Source organism: Pteropus alecto, unplaced genomic scaffold, assembly GCF_000325575.1.
Source record: "Pteropus alecto unplaced genomic scaffold, ASM32557v1 scaffold155, whole genome shotgun sequence".
Taxonomy (NCBI): Eukaryota; Metazoa; Chordata; class Mammalia; order Chiroptera; family Pteropodidae; genus Pteropus; species Pteropus alecto.
Window position 1 is genome coordinate 22,419,875 of NW_006438113.1, and position 21,016 is coordinate 22,440,890.

General features: G+C 36.4%; 1 protein-coding gene across 4 annotated transcripts in view; it reads right to left on the bottom strand.

Annotated features, from left to right (window-relative positions):
- The window catches only part of BICC1 (BicC family RNA binding protein 1), a 240,234-nt gene that overhangs the window by 165,417 nt on the left and 53,801 nt on the right, over positions 1–21,016 (bottom strand). For all 4 annotated transcript variants that reach the window (XM_025049392.1, XM_015592218.1, XM_015592220.2 and 1 more), the window contains exon 2: positions 1,434–1,480. In XM_025049392.1, the coding sequence (XP_024905160.1) occupies positions 1,434–1,480 (47 nt within the window). The remainder of the gene's footprint in view (positions 1–1,433; positions 1,481–21,016) is intronic.

The following is a 21,016-nucleotide window of genomic DNA, read 5'->3' on the forward strand; positions in this document are numbered from 1 at the left end:
ATTTTTAAATAAATTTAAATCCTTTAGGAATGTGTCTTCCATTCAGAGAAGATACTTCATCATATAGAATCCTGTACCTCATCTTGCACTATGAATCCCTCACATTATGTGCCAGCCAAACGGTGGAAGTGTGAATGCCGCATAAATTCTTCTACCTCTGAGCCTTCTTATATTTTGTCTTTGCCTAGAATGCCTTCCAACCCACTCAAGCCTACCTCTTCACATGGCTAACTTCCACTCTTCTGAAGACCTCAAGAACTCCCTTCTAATCTCCTAAAGCCTCAGTCAAGTGCTTAATCCTCTATGGCCCCAGACTCTCCTGCTATTTCTGTGACTACATCACCAGACACCAAACTAAGTCCTGTAGGGCAGGGACGATGCCTTGATCATTTTGGTCTCTCCAGTGTGCAGAACACAACAGGTGGTAAATAAATATTTTCAGAATGAAGAAATGGCAATATAAGTATCAGCTCTAAAAATATTTGCTTTTAATAAGCTTGGCAGAGAATACAGATAAACGATGAAGCTTACCAAAAAATAAAAAAAAAAGTAGATCACATTCAAGGCAAAAGAATAAAGAAGTTGTAAAGGCCACATCTGGCTACACAGAGGTGTTTTCCAAAAGCTTGATGACCCTCTACAGCCATATTTAACCTCATTCATAGTTGCTACTATATTTTCCCTCTTATCACTCTCCTAAGATATGTGTCTATTTGTTCCCACACATATGCTTTCTGGATCCTGACAAAGATGCAAATACAATAAATCCAAATAAACCAAAGAAATAAGAACATGAACTTAAATCAATTTCTTTGAAAGGTTGGCATCTTCCTCTACATAAAATATTTTTAAAAATAGAGCTGACTAGAATAAACCAATTGTTCTTCATAGTTTCTCATATTCATTCTTCAGTCAGCTCTACTCCTGTTTCCCTTTGCTATGTATGACTGGCCAGACTGGCTTCACTGAAGGTCAGAACTTTCAGAGGAAAGCCAGGGACAGAATAGACACAGCTACTAACTGCTGGCAAGAAGGTCTAAAGGTACATCCATTGTCAATTATATTATCCTGCCCACATTCAGACTTAAGAGAAATAAGAAAAGCTGTGAGGGACTCCTCTCTACTTCCCAGGTCAGGTATGTGTTTGAGGAAGAAGGAAATAGTGGGCAGTAGTAAAAGAACATAATCAAGACAGCATATCTTGCAGCCTTCCTTGCTTCCATACCTCCAAGCAAAAACTTCATCAGATTTGCCCAGAAGAAATCTCCTTAGAATGGTTACGTGTCAAACAGTATACCACCCTTTCCTTGGCCTGAGCATCTCCAGCTATCACATCAAAAAACTATTCCCTTTCACATGGAAGAGTAGCTTTCTACCGAGACACGTGTATTTCTCTTTAATTATCACCAATGCAGGAGTAAAAAGCAACTTACCTTTTGAAAAAAGTCTTCCCCACTTTTGCCTTTTCCTTCAGCAGCAGCTGTAAATAAAAATGTATACATTTAAAATAGTTTCTTTTCTCAACCTATGTATTCAAAAACTCTTGCATATCAGGTATGAGAATAGAAAGGTAAACAAGATGCCATCCTTGTTCTCCCAAAGCTCAGTGGCTGCTAACAGGCCTCATCTGTGATGCAAATTCGATAAAGAATAAAACACTAATCTAATCAATTACACTTCTTTAATTTCACACTTTTTTCTGTTTGAAAGTCTCACAATCTCTGTTTTCACACATGAACAAAAGTAATCTTGTCCTTTCATAGTTAAAAAAATTTATGAACAAATATAACTACCAATATAAGCAGCTGTAGTGCTCTAACACTTCCTAGCTGTAATCAATCCCAGGCATGACGTTGCCTTTTCAACTGGGGGCTCATGGAACATGGCCTGCTAAGTTTTGTCAGTTTGAGGTTTTGCAATGACTATATAATCTACTTGGATTTCTGTTGGCTTCTTACACTACTTTAATTCACTCCTTTATTGGTTTACGCAAAAAGAGAGAAAAAACATGAGAATTAAATAGTAATGACAAAGTGACAGACAACAATAAAATTTCATATGAGCTTACTTAAAAGGTCATTGTATTTGAACAATCATTTTTATATCTAAATGGTAGCCTATAAAAACAGAACAAACCCAGTTCTCAATGTTCAAAAGTTTTATGACTATGTGAACATTTTTCTTTTTTTATCTGTGGGGGGAGGTGGGAAATCGGACTAAAGGGAGAGAGGGGACAAAGAGCTGATAAAATCCTGCTTGCAATCGCCTCAAATGGTACCTTTCAGAGGGCAACCACAAAACAAGTCTTGGATTCAAATGCAGAGTGGAACAGTGGTTAAGTAGAGAAGCCACGCCCTCATCAGGACAAAAAATGGGGCTGGAGCAAGAACTCCTGCAACTTGTCAAAATGATTAAAGACCCAAGAAGTATGGCGGATCATTCTGTTACATGGTTACATGGAAGAGTCAAAACTCAAAGAAGTTCTCTCTGCCCTCAAAAAAATAACAAGTATTACAAGTTATCTTTTCACCAACTTTAATTTCACAGTTAGATATATGACAAGACACCTTCTGCAATTTTGTAAAAATACAAAATTTATTTATCAACATATTTTCATCCAAAAAAGAGAACACAGAGTACATGTTTCTGTGATTACCAAAGACAGTTTGAGGAAATGTATGAACGCAATAAGTAAAAGAAATAAAAAAATTTAAACTATATTCTAATGTGTGAGGCAGGCTAAATAACAGCTCCCCAAAGTTGTCCATGTCCTAATCCCTGGAACCCATCAATATGTCACCTTACATGGCAGAAAGGATTTTGCAGATGTGATTGAATTAAGGATCTTGAGATGGGAAGATTATCCTCAATTACCCAGGTGGACCCAATACAGTCACTAGAGGTCGTTATAAAAAGGAAGCAGGAAGATCAGAGTCCAAGAAAGTGATGCGACAATAAAAACAGAGAGAGATGGGCATGTGACAACAATCTGAGAGATTCAGAGAGGAGCAAGATACAGAAAAGCTACACTGCCGACTTTGAAGATGCAGGAAGAGGCCGCAAGCCAAGGTATGTAGGTGGCCGCTAGAAGCTGAGAAAAGCAAGAAAATGGGTTCTTTTCTAGAGCCTCTGGAGGAAGCATGGCCTGGTCAACACCTTAACAGCCCAAAGAAACCAATTTCAGACCTCCAGCCTTCAGAACTGTAACATAATAAATGAATGTTATTGTTAAGCCACTATACTGGCGGTAACTTGTTGCAGCAGCAAAAAACTAACACATAATGCCAATACCATTTTACCTTTACTTTTTTGCACAAATACCATACCATCAACAGCATGAACTGAGTACAGACACTGAAGTGGGCACCCAAAGCACACATTTCCGCGAAAAGATTCTTTGCGGTTAACTCTACAAATTATGATTTTCACTCTTGAACTTAGAAATATATCAATATTAAAGCCTTTTAAAAAACAAAGAATAAATCTGAACAACAACAACAAAAAAACTCACTCTTTTAAATAAACTGGCAAATGTGGTTGATCCTAGCTAGAGGGGCAACCCAGGTGAGATAAAATGTCAGTGCCCAAACCTAATGACAAAAACCTAAGAACAAGTGCCTTGAAGGGACTTCAACTCAGCCACCTCATAGACTGTCTTTATCTCTAAAGCTGAAAATACTTTAATGGGGCCCTAATCTATAACACAATCACTTGGAAATAAAAACTGCATATAAGGACACAAAGATTTTTTAAAATTCTAGTGACATCGAGGAAACTTCTTTGAAAAGAAATTTTAGAATCAAAGATAATTTCGAAGGCCTATCAAGCAAGGCGGATAATCATCCCTTTCACCCCCAAGGAACTCCTACACAACTGAGAATTCATCAGTTTAAATTTCATGACACAACTACATTTTATTAGACACTTCCTTTAGGACACTTATTTTGCTCATGACAAACTCATTATGTCACAAGCTTGAAATGCCCCTTCATTCCAAGTCTAAACAGACTTCATAGAATGGTCTTTCAATGCCAGGATGAATAGAAAAGGGAAAAATTTCCTTAGTTAGACTCAAACTATAATTAATTATGTTCCGGAAAAACATCTAAAATTTAATCGGAACGTACACCTTTTAGCAACCTTGTGATTTGAAGGGGAACTGGAGGCAGGGAGCCAGAAATGGCATACTCACTGGCACCAAAAATCTTTGTTCTTTTTCATTTTAAGTGTTTACTGTATGAGAAACTCCAAATCTGAGCCTAATTTTCCCCTAAATCCTGAGAAGTATTTACTTCCCAAGCCCACGAACACCCTGGTAAAAGACTCTGGTTGCATTCTTGGTCAGATCATTGTCTCGGGTGTAAACCCTGGTTGGTCCCAGTCACTGGCACTTTGCAGGGAGTGTCCTTATCTAATTCCCAGGCTGCTGGGTCTCCTGCGGGACTTTTACTGACCACGCCCAAAGACGGCAAGGCCCTTAAAGCCAATCAAGGGAGAGCCATGTTTTACCACAAATATTCTCTCCCCCCAGAGAGGGATCCTTCTGTGCTCAAATTTGAGATTTCAAGTCTCAAAGTTACTCTAAAATTCTCAGGATCAATATATTAAACTTCTCGGAAGAAGTGAGAGGTGGGGAGAGGCCACTTGCAGAATATTTCTTTCTCAATATAAACTTAGGCATTTAAGATGTTCATTTTACAGACCCAGAAAAGAACAAAAAGAAATTTTCATTCCACAGATATTTACGTCCTATACTAGAGAAAATAGGCAAGGCCCTGCCCTCATTTAAGATCAACCTTCGCCCATTTATTCAAAGCCACCCAACTAGTGAGATAAAGCCAAAATTAAAAGTCTGTTCTTCTGACAACTTTCCCAAAGATCTTTTCACAGTCACAATTCTATCCAAATTAAACACAGAAATTTAATTTAGCTAATCTCATTCTGGGCGGTGAACTAAAAGGCTAGTCATTTTACTCTTAACCCAACACTAGAGCTGGGCTGCTACTGTTAGGCCTGACGAATCAAGGTTACTTCTAGGGAGACCATCTGAGATCTAGATTGCAAGAAAAAATATATGATATAATACCTTGACTCAATGGCTTCTTTTTCATTATATTTGGAGGAAATACTGCCTGAGAAATGAGCCAACCCCCTACTTGATGTCATGGTTATTTCTTGACCCTTGAAGTGTGATTATATTCTGTAGTATAACAGTTCTATTGAGTCTTCACATATCTTATACACTTATACTCTCGTTTTTTTTTTATTCTGCAGTAACATGAATACACATAATGACTTAGCAGCCTTTTTCTGACTGTCTTTACATTATAAACTTTGCTTGATGTTCCAAAATTTAATTGTTTGATTGTAAAAACTCTGGATTATTCCTGCCAATGAAAGCACTGTCTTTATTTTCATGACACAGAATAAATTACTTCAATACTACTGAAACATGGCTTCATGGGTTGTGCAGGTAAAGTATCTCATATTTTAACCTGAACAATTCATTTTTTATGTTTATTATAATTTCTCCAGTGCTTTGCCATATTTTATTTCATATTTTTGCTTCACAAGAAATATGGGATGGCAAAAGCCACAGCCAGTAAAAACAGCAAAAGTTGAAACAGGTGTAAACCATTACAGTCCCCCAAACTACAGGGCAAGTCTAGTTAATTACTGAATTAAAGTGTGTAGGGGTGGGGGAGCTCGATTTTAAATTCTTCACAGGGCATATGGAAACTTGTTTAAATATCCTTTTCATTCTGAAATGCTTTTCCATTATAATATCTTATGCTTTATGGTGCCAAATCTAAAAACACAAGGACTATGTATTTCATATTAAAACATAGTACGGAATACCTTTAAACATTCCCTTGATAAGCAATGGGTCTTTTCACCTCTATGGAATTTGGGCAAGGAAAAAAACAAGTTCAAATTATAAAAAATAACAGACAAATCTTCAAATCTTCGGGGCATTTCTCCATTTATTTTAAACACAACTCAACTGTAGCTTATTTAACTAAGGCTGATGTATTTTAAGGTCACCTGAAAGATAAATGTGTAATCATTAAGTAGCCTGATTCTCCTGTAAAAATATTTTACTATTTAAAACATTCACTTATTGTATCAATTTAAGCCATATGCTAAAAAGCTATGCTATATATTTTAGTTTGCATATTTCTGTTTTCAGAAAAGTTCCCTGACAATTTAACCAATTCTGCTAAAAGAGAAATCAGCAAAAGATTCAGAAGCTGCAATTTACATATACTCTATTTTTATGTTCATGAGTCATATCTAACTTTTTGGATTGGCATGCAAACTTTCAGAATCGAAGAAATAGTAGACATTGAGTGTATTTTTTAAGTTTCTTCAATTCCCAATTAAAATCATTCAAGTATTTTAGCCAACTGAAGAATACTTCCGAGCTTAAACTTCAGTAGTGAAAAGTTTCATCTGAATGTTATATACCACAGCAGGTGTGAGGATTCTCAGACTTCATCTTTTCTAAAACTCCCTACCTGCTTCCCAGAGTCCACTGTGAACATATCAAATTCACCTGCCCTGAAAAAAAAATCATGTAAGCCTGTTGAGAAAAATCAAAGAGAAACAGACAAAAATAAATGTAATTTTTATATTAATAGCAACTGGATATTTAAGAATGGTTTTCTCCCTCAGTTTAATTTTTTTTCTTAAATATTGTTTTATTTTTGCAGTTAAAAAAGTTCCCATATTCAAAAGTACAATAAACTGCTTTTTAAGGAGACTATAAAACAGGATGTACAGAATGATCTCGGTGCTATAAGTACATATTGTGCATATACATATAGTGTCTGTACTAGAAAAAATTATAAACACCAAAATATTAACAATTATTGAGTGATAAAATTAATGGTCATTTATAACTTCCTCCTTTGTACTTTTCCAGAATGCCTTTACATAGCTTGAATTTCTTTTTAATTTGGAAAAAATCAAGTAAAAATCATTTGAAATCCTTCCTCCTATTTGAGAGTGAACCAAATTTTACCATTTCTGGTTTGCAACAGCATGATTTTCAGTCCACAGTGTATAAAGTAATATGGCAAAAGTCTGAAGGTCAAATGTGGATATAAGCTACCTAAAGAGACAGGATAAGTAATGTACTATCAGAGATGAATCATGGACAGTCGATAAAATCAAACCAAGTCTAAAACATCACAGGCCTTAATTAACCTAGCACTTTCTAGATGGAAATACTAATTTTGTGCAACTCTCACTGGATAAGTTTTAACTTAGGCCTTTAATAAGAAACTTCACGGGTGAAAACACTAATCCAATATTTGGAAAACCTCTATGATTCACATCGAAGTTTAATAGCTAGCTAAAAGACACGAGACACTCTCTAAAATGCATAAACCAAAAAGAGAAAAAATTTATGTATACATTTATAATTATAGACTATGTAAAAGAAGGCCACTTTTACTGAAAGGTTACATCAAATGAAACATAATATAAAACAGATAACACCTTATTTACCACATTCTAAAAGGCTCAATGGCTAAGAGTATGAAAGAAAAGAGATGGATTATCTATGAAATTTGGGCCATGAGCATGGGCCATCAATTGAACTATACCGATAAGACATCCTATGAAGCTATTTTTAAAAATTTCATTTCCCACCAAATTTTTCAACAGAACTAATGGGAATGACAAAGATTATATGAGGGTGGAGCGAGCAGTCCTGATTTATTCCAACAATGGGGACCACTGCTACCTCTTTAAGGTTTACACCAACTAACCCCAAAAATTGTAGCCCTCTGCAGACTACACTTCTCAAAACGAGGATTGCAGGGGGTTTTTTCTCACATGCTAAATCTCTCAGGGTGGTAAAGCTCCGCCAATATTCTAGTGCTGGGGACAATCTAAGATGGTGGTGGCTCTGCCACACAGCTCAGCAGCAGCCCTGAGAAAAGCGTTCTCTAGTCTACCAGGCTTTCAGTTTCAGAAAGCATCTGTTGCTATCAAATGTAGGAAAACAAATATTCACAAAAACCTAAGAACATATAAATTACATTATTCATTGCTTCAAGCGATTTTTAACTTAAAGTCTTTAAGCAACCCTGGCAAAGAGTTTATTCAGACTTCAAATTTATCGGCCTGACAATGAAGACTTCCCTGTGGATTGTTGACCCTAATATACATCAGTGGAATCTCAAACTGATTAAAGGAAACTTTGGTCACGTCAAATGTCTTGCTTTTAGACTATTCCTTCTTACAGAAGCAATCCTTGAAGAACCATTTACTTTGGCCTAGGGTCAAAAACACTATTTGACAACTTCGAGTACTTACATATTACTATTTTATTTTTTAAAAAAATCAACATTCTTCTAGCTTTATCATCAAAAGGTAGAGAATGTTCATGGCCTTCACGTGGTTTAATGGAATCATGGATATCTAGTACATCACTGTAAGCTCCTGTTGGTCTTCCCACAGAGTTGCACTGTCCAAAAGAAAAACCACTGGCCACTTGTGGCTATTGAAATGTGGCTAGTCTGAATCCAGATGTGCCGTAAGAGTGAAAAACACACTGGATTTCAAAAACAGTACAGAAAAAGTAAAAATCTCATCAATAATTTTTTAATGTTAAAATGATACCATTTTATATACTGGATTTAAAAAACTATATTAAAATTAATCTCACCTGTTTTGTTACTTTTACATGTGGTTATAAAATTTTAAATTATATTGTGGTTCGCATTATATTTTCATTGCACAGTGTCAGTATAGGAGATAACTCACTCAGCTGTTACCAAAGAGGGCTGAAAAGTTTCAAAAGACTGAAAAGGAATATTTCTAAATAATGAGAGTCAGCAACTTGAAATCAAAGCTGTATCTGTCTTAAACTCCTGGGAACATTTTGAGGGAGGAAGAAAAGGTTTGGTCGGTATTTTAGGAACTGGTGGAAGGGTTAAAGAATTAGTTTGAATAAAATATATAACATTAATAACCATTTCCTTAATATCCAGGTTTGGCCCGGTCTGAAATCATGAAACTATTTAAGAGTTTATATGGATGGTTATTTAACGGAATGAAGTTTATATTTCTTTTGTGTTTGTAATAACATGGCAATGGGGCAAGCCGACTTGTTTTAAATCAAAACCAAATGTGTTCTAGGCAGGTTTAAAGTTCAGGTTATACTCAGAAATCTATGACGAGGTGGTCTGTTTGCTATTCTCCCCACAAAAATGAGTGAGGGAGTGCTTACTTTCAGGGCTACTCCAATTCAACTTAACACTAAAAGACTCATTTATTGATTCATTTAAACAAAACTTATTTAGCACCTGAAGCACATAGTGAGGAGATCAAAGTTGTGGAGTCAGAGAAACCTGGGTTCACCTCTAGATTTACTGTTTAGTAGCAGTATAACTCAGAGCAAGTGATTTAGCCTCCCTGAGGCTCTGTTTTCAACTCTAAAATATGCAAATAAGCACTCTATAAATATTTAATATATGGAAGCCAGAAACCCTGACTTCAAAGAGTTTAGAGTCTTACTCAACAGGAAGTTCTTAGAGGTCGGTAGTAAAAATGACAAGATTCTAAAGGTTGAACATTACATAAGAGTCACAGATAACAGGAATTCAAAGAATGAACATTTCCAGCTGATTGCTTAAAGTAGGAAAGGACTGAGACATAGGAGATGGGAAAAAATGAATCCTGAGCAGAGGATACTGTGAATACTCATGTCTGTCTCTCTATCCAAAACTTCGATTTCCCTTTTATATGCCTCAGTGCACTTAAAATCACACCTGCATATAGAAAGAGCAGTTGGTGCAGGACAGCAGAGAGGAAGGGGAGCTCTCCAGCGACTGGGGACATGAATACCCTAGGTTGGCTCACACTGATTCTTTACCAGAGGAAGCACCACTCCTCAGACGGCTGTTTGGAAATATATGTGTGTATTGGCAGGGGGAGTCATCACAGGTGAGTGTTGTTGTTGGTTGTCACAGATGAGTATTGCTGGTGGTGGTGGTTGTCACAGGTGAGTGTTGGTGGGCAGTGGTATAGATATTTAGTGTCCAGGGCCAAGGCAGTCACAAAGAGTCCAGTTCAATAAAGAATCGTCCTACCCCGCATGCCAATACCCTTTGCTGAGCAATACTGGTAGGGTGTTTCTTTCAGAAATGTCCTTTCTTCAATAAATGATCTTCCAAAGAGTACAGATGTATGCCACTTCTTTCTACACTGTCAGTAAACACCAAATGGACAATTCACATCTTTCCATACTCTTTTAAGTTATCAATAAATTTTTATTACAAAATTAATATTTTTTCATTGGATGCTCCATTAGCTCAAATGATATATGTCTGCTCAAGCAAACATTTCTACTGGACAAGAGTTCTCTAATCCGTTAGTGGAACTGCAGTCATGCCAACTTGAAGATACAATGCGGAAGAGGGGTGCTCATGAAAAAAAGATCATATTCTTGGACCACACCCATAGGTCCCACTGAATCTTAATCTTTGAGAGAGCCCAAGAATCTGCATTCTTATAAACATAGCAGATAATTCATATAGTTAAGTCTTGAACAATGTGACATCCCTGGAATCCCAAGGTAAGATCGATGCTTTTTATTTCCGAAATCAGAGTCAAGTTGGCTTCACATAACCCTAGCCAGTTGCCCATTGCTGTCTATTGTACATTTCACCTTATGCCCGGGAATACTGAGAAATAAAATTTCTCTGAGACAAGTAAAGGGTTTAAATATAACAATCTAAATCATTCTAGGCATTATAGTCATGCCAGTGTTCTAGGTATTAGCATAATTCATTACAATTATGAAATTATCACAGCTAGAGAAGCTGTTTTTTGGGATTAACCAAAGGACGATAGAAGTGGTTACTCACGTTTTATTATTAAAACTGTTTCTGTCCCTTTTTAAACTCGCTCTACACAAGGCCTGTTGAGCCAAAACCGGCTCGCACTGCATCTCATCAGGTCTGCAGGCTAAAATAAAAACTAGCAGGTGCCCCGTGGTCCTGGAGGACATTTTTGTCCACTCAGAGGACTACGTCTATAAGTTTATGGAATGAGTGCAGACAGGCAAAAGAAAGGGAGCAAAAGTGCTTGCTCAGAGGGTTCCGACCTACACTCCTAACTTATCCTGCTTGCATAGCCAGCTGTACAATCTAGCCTTCTGTGAAAGGTGGCACTGCATAATCAAGTTACCGATCAAGGCATCGTTATTCAGAAGCCCTAGGAAAACATTTAGGGGAGTTCTTATTTCTTAAACTCAGCAGTTTGCTGCTAATAAATCACAAGTCTACTTTTATGAAATTAAGCAGATCGCCTCCTCTCAAAACGTTTGGTTTGAAAAATGATAAACTCTTTAAGGGCTAAGTCATCAATTCTCATCTCTGAAAAGAATCATTTGTTTTTGTTAAAGCTGATCGAAACCTAACATCTGATTATAATTTATTCCATTTAAAGTCCTTGGTTTGTTAACATGAATTCATTTTTCATCAGTAGGCTGAAAACCACCTTTAAATGTGGTTTTCATCTCAAACAATGCTTGAAGAGTAATTTTAAGGTAATAGTCTTTGGCCTAGGATAAAAGTTGTAACAGATATCATTACCTCGATTTCCTTTCATAAAATATGTGCGTATATTTACGATGCAAACACAGTGGTCATATTCTAAGCCATAGCTTTATTCTTATTCCCAGCATTGTAACTTTGGTTAAGGAGTCACATTCTATCTCAATTAAAATGAATCTACTATAATAGCATAATGGGCCTGTAAGTATTCATTTTCTTAAACAGATCTATCTTCTCAGCTGCTTTTTGTACTCTGTTTACTTTGGAAGTTTAAACTCATTTTTCTTAAGTTCAAGGAACTGAAATGTCTTAGGCCCAGATCCTTCACAAGTCTCAAAACAGCCAAGCCTTTCTGAAAAGGTAATGAAAATTTCTTTTCCTGTTTGGGGTTGAGGGTTGGCGATGTTCTGTCAAGTTCTGAATGCTTGTGCTTGAGGCATCTATCCTAAAATATACAGTGTAAAATTTCTCTAAAATATCTTTGATTTTGCTACATCTGTTTAATTTCAGAAAGGTTTAAAAACAAATTCTTGATCTTTAATGGTTCAGATACAATACCTGAATCCATCTTTTTAAAATGGTATATTTTCCCAGAAAATATTAAGATTTTTATTTCAGGTGAAGGCTTTTATAATTTACATAATTATAATAACCCTGAAGGCTTTTATAATTTACATAATTATAATAACTCTGAAAGTCAGTAATACTTTAAACACCAATAAGAATGTAGTGCTTGCACAGTGGTAAAGTGTAAATTCATGCAATCGTTTTTGGAAAATAATTTGGTTTACATAAATAAGTATATCCATGTAGTTAACCCAGTAATTCTATTTCTAGGAAACTAGGTCCTAAGAATATAATCCAAAACATGAAAAAAAAAAAAAAAGGAAAAGGAAAACTATTGGGACAAACATGTTCATTTTAGTAATATTTTTAATAAGCAAAAACATAGGATAAACAATATGTGAATTAAGAAAATTTAGATATAGGTACTTATTCAAATATTTTAAGGTCATGTGAAAAGATGTTTTTCATTTCATGATTTGCAAAAGCTTTGAAGTAGTAAGAAAAAATGATAATAATAAGCTATCCAGTAAAAAAGAAAAGGAAAATAAGGTTTGCTTTTAAGTGGGTCATAAAACTATATGTGCAATATGATTGTAACTGTTATTCTTTAAATATACACATGAAAACTAGAGACTTTCAACAAAAGGCCAAAATGTGTATGCTAGGAGTTTGATTATATTATATATTATATTTTCTTCATTTCCTAGATTTCTTGGGATATAGCTTTAGTACTCTGAAAACGACCCAAAAAAATCTAGACACACACTCATAAAAGTAAAAACCACTTAAGAGTTTTTATCATAAGTCTAATCACTTTTTTAAGTACCTATTTGTGAGAAAATAAGGACTATGAATTTCTACTTACTCATATATCTAACTAAACCCAGTAAAGTCTGATTTCCAAAGGATATTTTAAGATTAACAAGGTCAAAATGAATATACAAAACATTACATCTTGCCCAAATTCTTTGAATATCTACCCTAGCTAGAATGCTTGACTTCTAGTAGGACCTGCCAGGCCTCTCCCACCACACTGTCACAGAGACAGCCTCTGTATCCCCACTTCCTGGTCCTGAACCCATATGAACGCTCCTCCCTGTATACAATGAAGTTAGCTTAATTGCACCTACTCAATAGTTACAAACAGGAGACTACAGCTGTGGGGCTTCCAAATAAGCACTTTTTACAAGCACAATCACAAGCCAACAAAAAATGATCTTGAAAAATGGGGTGCTATGTTACATGCCTGTTATAACAGCAAAGCCTGAGAGTCAACTTCTCAAAACAGTGGTGCTGTGTGAACAATGAGAAACACCCCCTCACACTCATGCAGAAACAAGGAGGGCAAAGGGAGGAGCAGAAAGTTCACTGCCAATAATTAGGAAACAGTCACTTGAGCTCCAGTGGATGTATCTTGAAGCAATTCTTGAGCAGTCTTTATCTAAAGAACTTCCAAAAATGTAATGAATCAAAAATTGCAGAGAAATTCAGGTGTTCACTCTCACCCTTCTCCTACTAGAAATTTGTAAAAGCCCATCAAAATTGCATTGGTTAGAGTAAGAGTGTTGTTTAGGAGACAACCAGCCACAATTTATGAAGAAATATTCTCATAAGAAAATATTCTCTTACCCGTCACCCTTCCCTTGAAACAGAAAAACTGGTCTTGGAATTTTTAAGTGGAGATGCTCCTTGATCAACCAATCAGCACTGATCTGGTACTGTGTCCTACCCTTTTCCAGGTGGGAATGAGGAGACAGGGAGAGGAAGAAGACAGGTAAATAAAAGAAAATTCAGAGGAATATTTTTAAGTTATTTGACAGGCTTTAGAAAAAAAATCAACATCATTACGGACTATTCTCTAAAGATATTAACTCAAAATCTGTCCCCAACTTTCTCCACCACTCTCCTCCCCTGCAAAAAAAATGGGGAAAAATGGGCAATGACAAAGAGAAGGCAAAAAACATTATCCTGATTTTAACGAAAATTAATATTCAGCCACACATGTAATACTACATGTATTTTTCATCACAATACTTAAAGAAAGGGTTGTGTCCAGGTAAAGGCAATTAATATAATCAATGAGGTATTTATTAGAGCACATTATTTCCTCTAAGAAAGTTTTCTGTGGAATTTTTCAGTCTAGAAAGAAGTTCAGGACATTACAAAATCATGTATAGAATTATAAAAGGTGTGGATAGAAAACAAAGGTTTGTCGTGTTCTGTGAACTATATTCTATATATTCTAGAAAAATACCACCACCTCATCTTGACAAATGTTACAAAGCACTACGTTGTATGTGGTTAGCAAACTGATGAAGCTTGATGGCAGAGGCTAGAAACAGAAATGGGGACAAGAAGAATTCAGCGCAGTGCATTCACGCCACAGTCCACAGAGACAGGGCATGTGTTAGGAAAAAGCCGGGTGTCTACAGAGCATTCACCTCCACTCCTGAAGACACATCGGTTTTTATAAAACCATTCTTGGTGCCTAATCCTCAGAGCACCTGGCAATATAGTTTTCTCACTGAGTTTTATAAGCTCTCCACTAGTTAAGCTTAACTTCCCATACTTTTCACCACGTAACATGTAAAATGAATGTGCTTTTCAGTCATAACCAAGGAAAGAGGCCCCAAGCCACATCCACACTGGACTGAATCATTCCTAGCATTTCTTCCTATGACTCCATGGCACTCAAGGCGTGCGGTCGTGCGTGTGTGTGTTTGTGTGTGACCTTCAGAGTACAGGATGCAAAGCAGACATGGAGCTGAAAAATGCAAAGTCAGGTGTGATTAATGAGGGGACAGTCCCCCCAGCTGGGCAGTATCTGTTTAGACCTCTGAGGGAAGGAACAAGCCAGACTAGGAGAGTGGGTCAGTAGAAAAGGCAAGATCGTTTTCAATCACTGTAAGCAGGTGTGGTCAAGGATCAGTTTCTCTAAAGCAAATTCTTTTATGTCTTTTTTAAAGTAAAATATTTCCCACTGATACCTAAACATGGGCATACGTTTATATTCTACACTTCTACAGTCTCGTTTTATTTCTGTGGATTATTTGCCAAGCAATTGCCCTTTTTTTTCTTTAAATACCCTTAGAATCTATAAACTATAAGGGACTGAGAATAATGGGAAAAAATCTTAAATGCTCAGATAAGTGGAGTCACTTTAATTTTTTTATTAGAGAAATTTGGAGCATTTTTGATTACGCTGTGGGTTTACAGTGATTTTTTTTTTTTTTAACATCTGGCATAATACCCAAGCCTCTTGCTTTCAAATAAGAGGGAAATAGACTCACTCACATCCCAAAGTATCCATCTTTACAAGAAATTCAAGTACTGTAACTATCACATCCTTCCTAAATGCATGCTACATTTCTTAGCAATAATTAGAACTGAAAGCATAATAATTAGAACTGAAAGCACCAAAATTAAAGAAAAATTTTAAGAGATACTCTCAAACAAGGATTCATTTTTAATAGACTTCCTTATAATGAGTCGTTTCATAGATAGAGAGCTCTAGGATGAGAGCCAGGAACCAGCAGACACGACTCTTTAGCACAAGCAGGCAGTTTACATCCAATCCAATCAAAGATGTCACAAGTCCTGCTTGCAGCCAAGGGAGAGGGGTCAGCACTGCACCCTTAGTCAGCAACTATGCTGGTTTTGGAAACTCTGTGTTTAAAAGATGGATTTCTCCTTAGTAAAAATAGCCCTACACTCCTCTAACAGTTTTCTGCTCCACACTCAATCCTCTGACAATAAATTTAGCAGGGACAGAATAATAACATACCATGTGTAATCCCACTGGACTGATGGGTTGCTTGTTGATTCCATATGAATAAGTAAAACTTTAGATGATCTGGAAATAATTACAAGTCGGTGAAGATGGGAACAAAAGCTGTATATAATGTAGTTAGTACTAAGAGTTCATTATTAGCTCTACCACGTGCCAGCTGCACAACATCGAACAAAATGACTTAACCTCCCTGCACTTCAGTTTCCTCTTATGTGAAATGGGGCTAAAAATAGCTCCTACTCATTTAGGGTTGTTTGGGGCTTTTTTCTGTTTTGTTTTTTATTATTTTTATTTATTTATTTATTTATCTATCTATCTATTTATTTATTTGGATCTATCTATTTATTTATTTGGATTTTCCCAGAAGCAAGTGACAAGTATCTGAGTGAAAGTAATTTAAGCAGAAGCAGATCCCAGGGGTCCTTGGTAGGGAAGTGGGAAAGTAAACAGGGAAGACAGTAAAGAGGTGTGTGAGCAGGTTCCCTCTGCAAGCCTCAGGGCCAGTGCCTAGAGGGATCTCTGAGAGACTGAAGAGAGATGCCTCAGAGCTGTCCCCTCCAGGGGCTCAAAGGCTGTTAAACACACCCACTAATTCTAGCCTGTCTCTGGTTGAGGGGTGCCTCCGCTGTGAGCAAGCTCCTTTGGCTGTGGTGCCCTCAGGCAAGACTCAGAGGATAGAGGGACCAACTCAACCGTTTCAGCATTGAAAGTCCAAGAAAACCCTCAGTCCCCAGCAAAGCAGAACAGCCAGTGACTCTACCGGGTACTTGAGTGGTGAGAGGTAGGGCAAAATTCTGCCAGCATCTGCTGTGATCCCAGTCTCATGAGGATCAGAGACTCTCCCCCCGTGCATAATGCTTAGCCTGGGGCATGGCAGTCAATGCTGGATGGTAGCTATTTTGGTAAACTGAAAGCAACATAAGAATCATGGATCAGCTCTTACCGCACAGGACACGCACGGTGAGAAGGCCACGCTGAGCCTGACAGGTATCGCGCCCTCTGGAGGTGAGTCTGCTGGAGAACTCCGTTCAGGCCCTGTGCACCTAAATGACTCCAGGGTGCCATAAATAAGAGACTCCGACACAAATGCCTTTCTTACCTGCTTTGTCACTGATATGGAACAGAGAATCACTGCTTCAAGTTAGACATAAAAAAAGAACTGAAGGTGTCAAAAAGAGTAGAAGCAGCTCTCCGAAACAACCTCCACAACATCAATTGAGCAGAATTGAATTTTCTCAAAGAATATACCAAGTGTACATTACAGCCATCCTGTTTTAAAGTTCCATGAGTGTACTGCTCAGAAGCTTCAGGGAAATGAAAAATTCCCTGAAAGTTTGTTTAGGAGAGCTGCTTTCCTCCTCTAAAACTAAGTGACCAATGCACAAGAGGCCCCTAAATACTGGAGGCTGACAAAACACATGCACCCCTGGGCACTTCCACCTCCACCAGGGATGTTGTCTGTTTACCCATAGACGGCTATATCTGTTCCCAAATGTCTGTCAAATAAATAATCTCCCAAAATATGAATGTTTCTTATCAGTCCTCAATATTCAGAAAAGGCCTTGGCCCTATATAAAAAAGTATTTCTGAGGGTATATTTATAGTTTGTGCACTGTTTTATAATTCCCCAATTACCTAAGTTTATTTGGTTTCAAATCTACTGTACACAATCCCTTTCGTACCACTTCGCTCGGTACATGTGGGGTGGCTAGTTGTGTCTATTCAAAGATACCTTCGCAAACAATCTATATGAGACCCTCTCTGAAGGTGGCAGAGAAGATGCCAACCCCAGGTCCCTTCCTGACCAGGTACTAATGACGTGGAATAAACTACTTCACTCAATGCACAAAAGGTACAAATCATCCTATCAATTACCACCAACCTTAAACATACTCCTAGATGATTCAATGCCAGGAGTTTAATAAAGACTCGGCTCTTGGTCAAAATGAAAGAGCTTCTTAGCCACCCAAAGCCTATATACCTTAGTCTGACACTTCATCCTACAACGTAACACTTCCGTATACTATAACTTTGAATCATAACTATATCAAAAGTGTTTACAATACAGAGGAGTAAAACTGGCAAGTTAAAGTTCAAAACGGCATTACCATCTCCTTCCACAAACTTCATGGTATGAGCTTTAAGTAAAACCAAAATTGCTCAAGAATGTATTTTTCCTAAGAATTTCAATTCATTTTTGAGCTTTTTTATACTCGTGTTTATGAAAATTCCTACATTGAAAAATGAAAAATATTTTTATTTTCCCTGAAGTTTCTGGGCAGTACATTTATGGAACTTGAAAACAGGATAGCTGTGATGTATACTTGGTATATTGTTTGAGAAAATTCAATTCTGCTCAATAGGGCAGGAAATTCTGGCCAATAACAGGAAAATAAAAGGATCAATTAAACTCATAAGATGTGCTAAGGACAGAAAAGTAATAAGACATGTTAGATAAAGTAAGCTGAACATGTATATGTGAACACGGAAAGAGATGGAAGACCAAAAGGCACTTAAAGTTCATGAGGCACTAAATATACAAGAGGTACCTAATATTCATAAGGCATCAAATACACATGAGGCACCTGAGGCACTAAATATCCGTGATGCAAAAATTACACGAGATATGTGGCACTCAATATTCATGAGGTCTTAATTAGGCCACCCAAGGTAACATCCACTCTCTTCCTCTGCACATAAATAAAACCCATAGCTGTCAGCAGGCTAACTGGCAGATACCCATGTCTCTCCCACAGAGAACAAATAGAAAAACTAGACCAGAAAAGAACCTGGTTGCACGTCGATGATGTTGGTTGATGTCTGATTGTTGAAGTCACCCTCAATTCAATGAGCTCATCCATTTACACACACACAACTTTCCAAATGATAAATGTATGTATGTGATTGTATGCTTGTGTGCCTATGTATATATGTATATGTATATGTATTAGTGTATATATCTATCTGTGTATATATTGTGTGTCTATATCTACTATATGCCATCTGAGGGTAGGAAATCTGTACAGATCTCATATGCTTTGTATTCCAGGCATCTAACAACAGTACCTGACACAAAAAAAGTACTCAGCAAGTATTTGTAGGGTTAATTGCTTGTCAATAGGGGTTACCAAGAATTCAACTGTGGAGCTTGAATTCATCCAGACAGGATAAATTCAAATTACTCACTTTATCTTTCACTCATTCATTCCCCCAATCTACAACAGTATGTGAAATGTAGAAGACCTGTAATGCACATTAAGTGGATGGCCAAATAAATGAATAAATGAATTAAGAAATCATTTTTTAGTTAATTGACTTACAATGAATTTAATCCTCAGAGAAAATTACATGTGACTATATTTTTACTACTAGCATATATAAACTATCATTTTCCAGTTGTAGAAAATTTAAATATCTCTTAAATGACAAAGTTTAACTGGAGGAAAACAATCAGATAGTAATCAAACTTAATATTAATAAAGTGATTTATATGTAAAATACATATGTATATATTATATACATACAAATATATATGCATTACATGTGTACATTGTATAACTATATACATTATATATAACATATGTACACATTTTATCTATATAAATATGTAATCATCCATCTTAACTTCTGAAAGTACATCATTATCTGTCACATGGGGAGAAGGATATCTACACTGTCCAGAGTTTTTATAATTAAATGAACTAGTGAGTTAATAATAATTTATTACTGAGAGAAGTAAATCATAGTTGGTTTTTTAACTGAATTTTAAAATGACCAGAGTTGTATCATAGTCCTGGATAGGAACAGATCACACAGATTACCTAATCCTTACTTGCCAATACAAAACGCAAGTCAAAATTAAAGAAAAATTGCAATACTGGAATGCTACCTAAATATATTACTCCAGTCCTTTTCATTTCACAAATTATTGATGTGGTTCACATACCCTTAAGTCAACTGCATTCCACTTTTCATACTCTACCTCTATAATTTCTCAGTACCACTTCCCAAGCGCAACTGTAAATTAGAGGTCTATGGTGAAGGAAATATACAGGTGAAGTTGCGCAATGATTTTATTTATCCTGAATTTTTCTTAACGAACTAAAACAAACATTTGCAATCATTAACATATTTATAACCTGTATTGTTAGCCTTTGCCAAACTCTTCTGTACTCATTTATTCAAAAAAAGTTTTACATAAAATAAATAAGTCATGGAGATGTAATGTAAAGCATGGTGACTATAGTTAATAATACTGTACTGTGTATTTGAAAGTTGCTAAGAGAATAGATCATAACAGTTTTCGTCACAAAAATAAAATTCTGTATTTATGGTGATGGATTTAACTAGATTTATTGTGATCATTTTGCAATATATAAAAATAACAAATCATTACACTGTACAACTGAAAATAATATAATGTTGTATGTAAATTATACCTCAATTAAAAACGTTTTATAATCACTTTTTCAGTCACTATGCTAAGAAAACACTGAAACAGACTAATTCACACTCATTTACCAGGACTTTCCCAGTTTCTGCACTAAAAGTTCCATGTCTTCAAAAACCCCTTACTCCTAAATAAACTGGAACACTAGTAGCTCTAGACTAAGAAATAATTGAAGAGGGAAAAAAAAGCAGACATGAGTCTCATACTCATGAGCTTTACTGGACCATGAGGGAGGGAGAAATTAACAATGACAAAGAGAAATCAAGTAACAGCATTACAGCAATGATCCACATATCCTAGAATTATGGCTCAGGCCTAGAGCTAAGTACACCACAATATATATTCACAGAGCAGCCTGAGAAGCGCCAAAATTGAAGAAGCCATCTTCTTCCAGAGTTTACGAGAGACACCACGACTGGCCCTAACCCCACCTCCCATCATCCCAAACACCAGTCAGTACAAAAAGAGGACTTAGAACATAGGAAATGGTCACCTGTGAGGAAAATATAATTCATGGGGGAAGAGGTGATTTCTTCCTATTCCTCATTTGAAGACAAACAATGTAAAATGAACAAGAGTGAGTCTTAAATGTGGAAATGAGAAAGTTATAAAATTTGGTTTAGATATCATTAAGGAGTG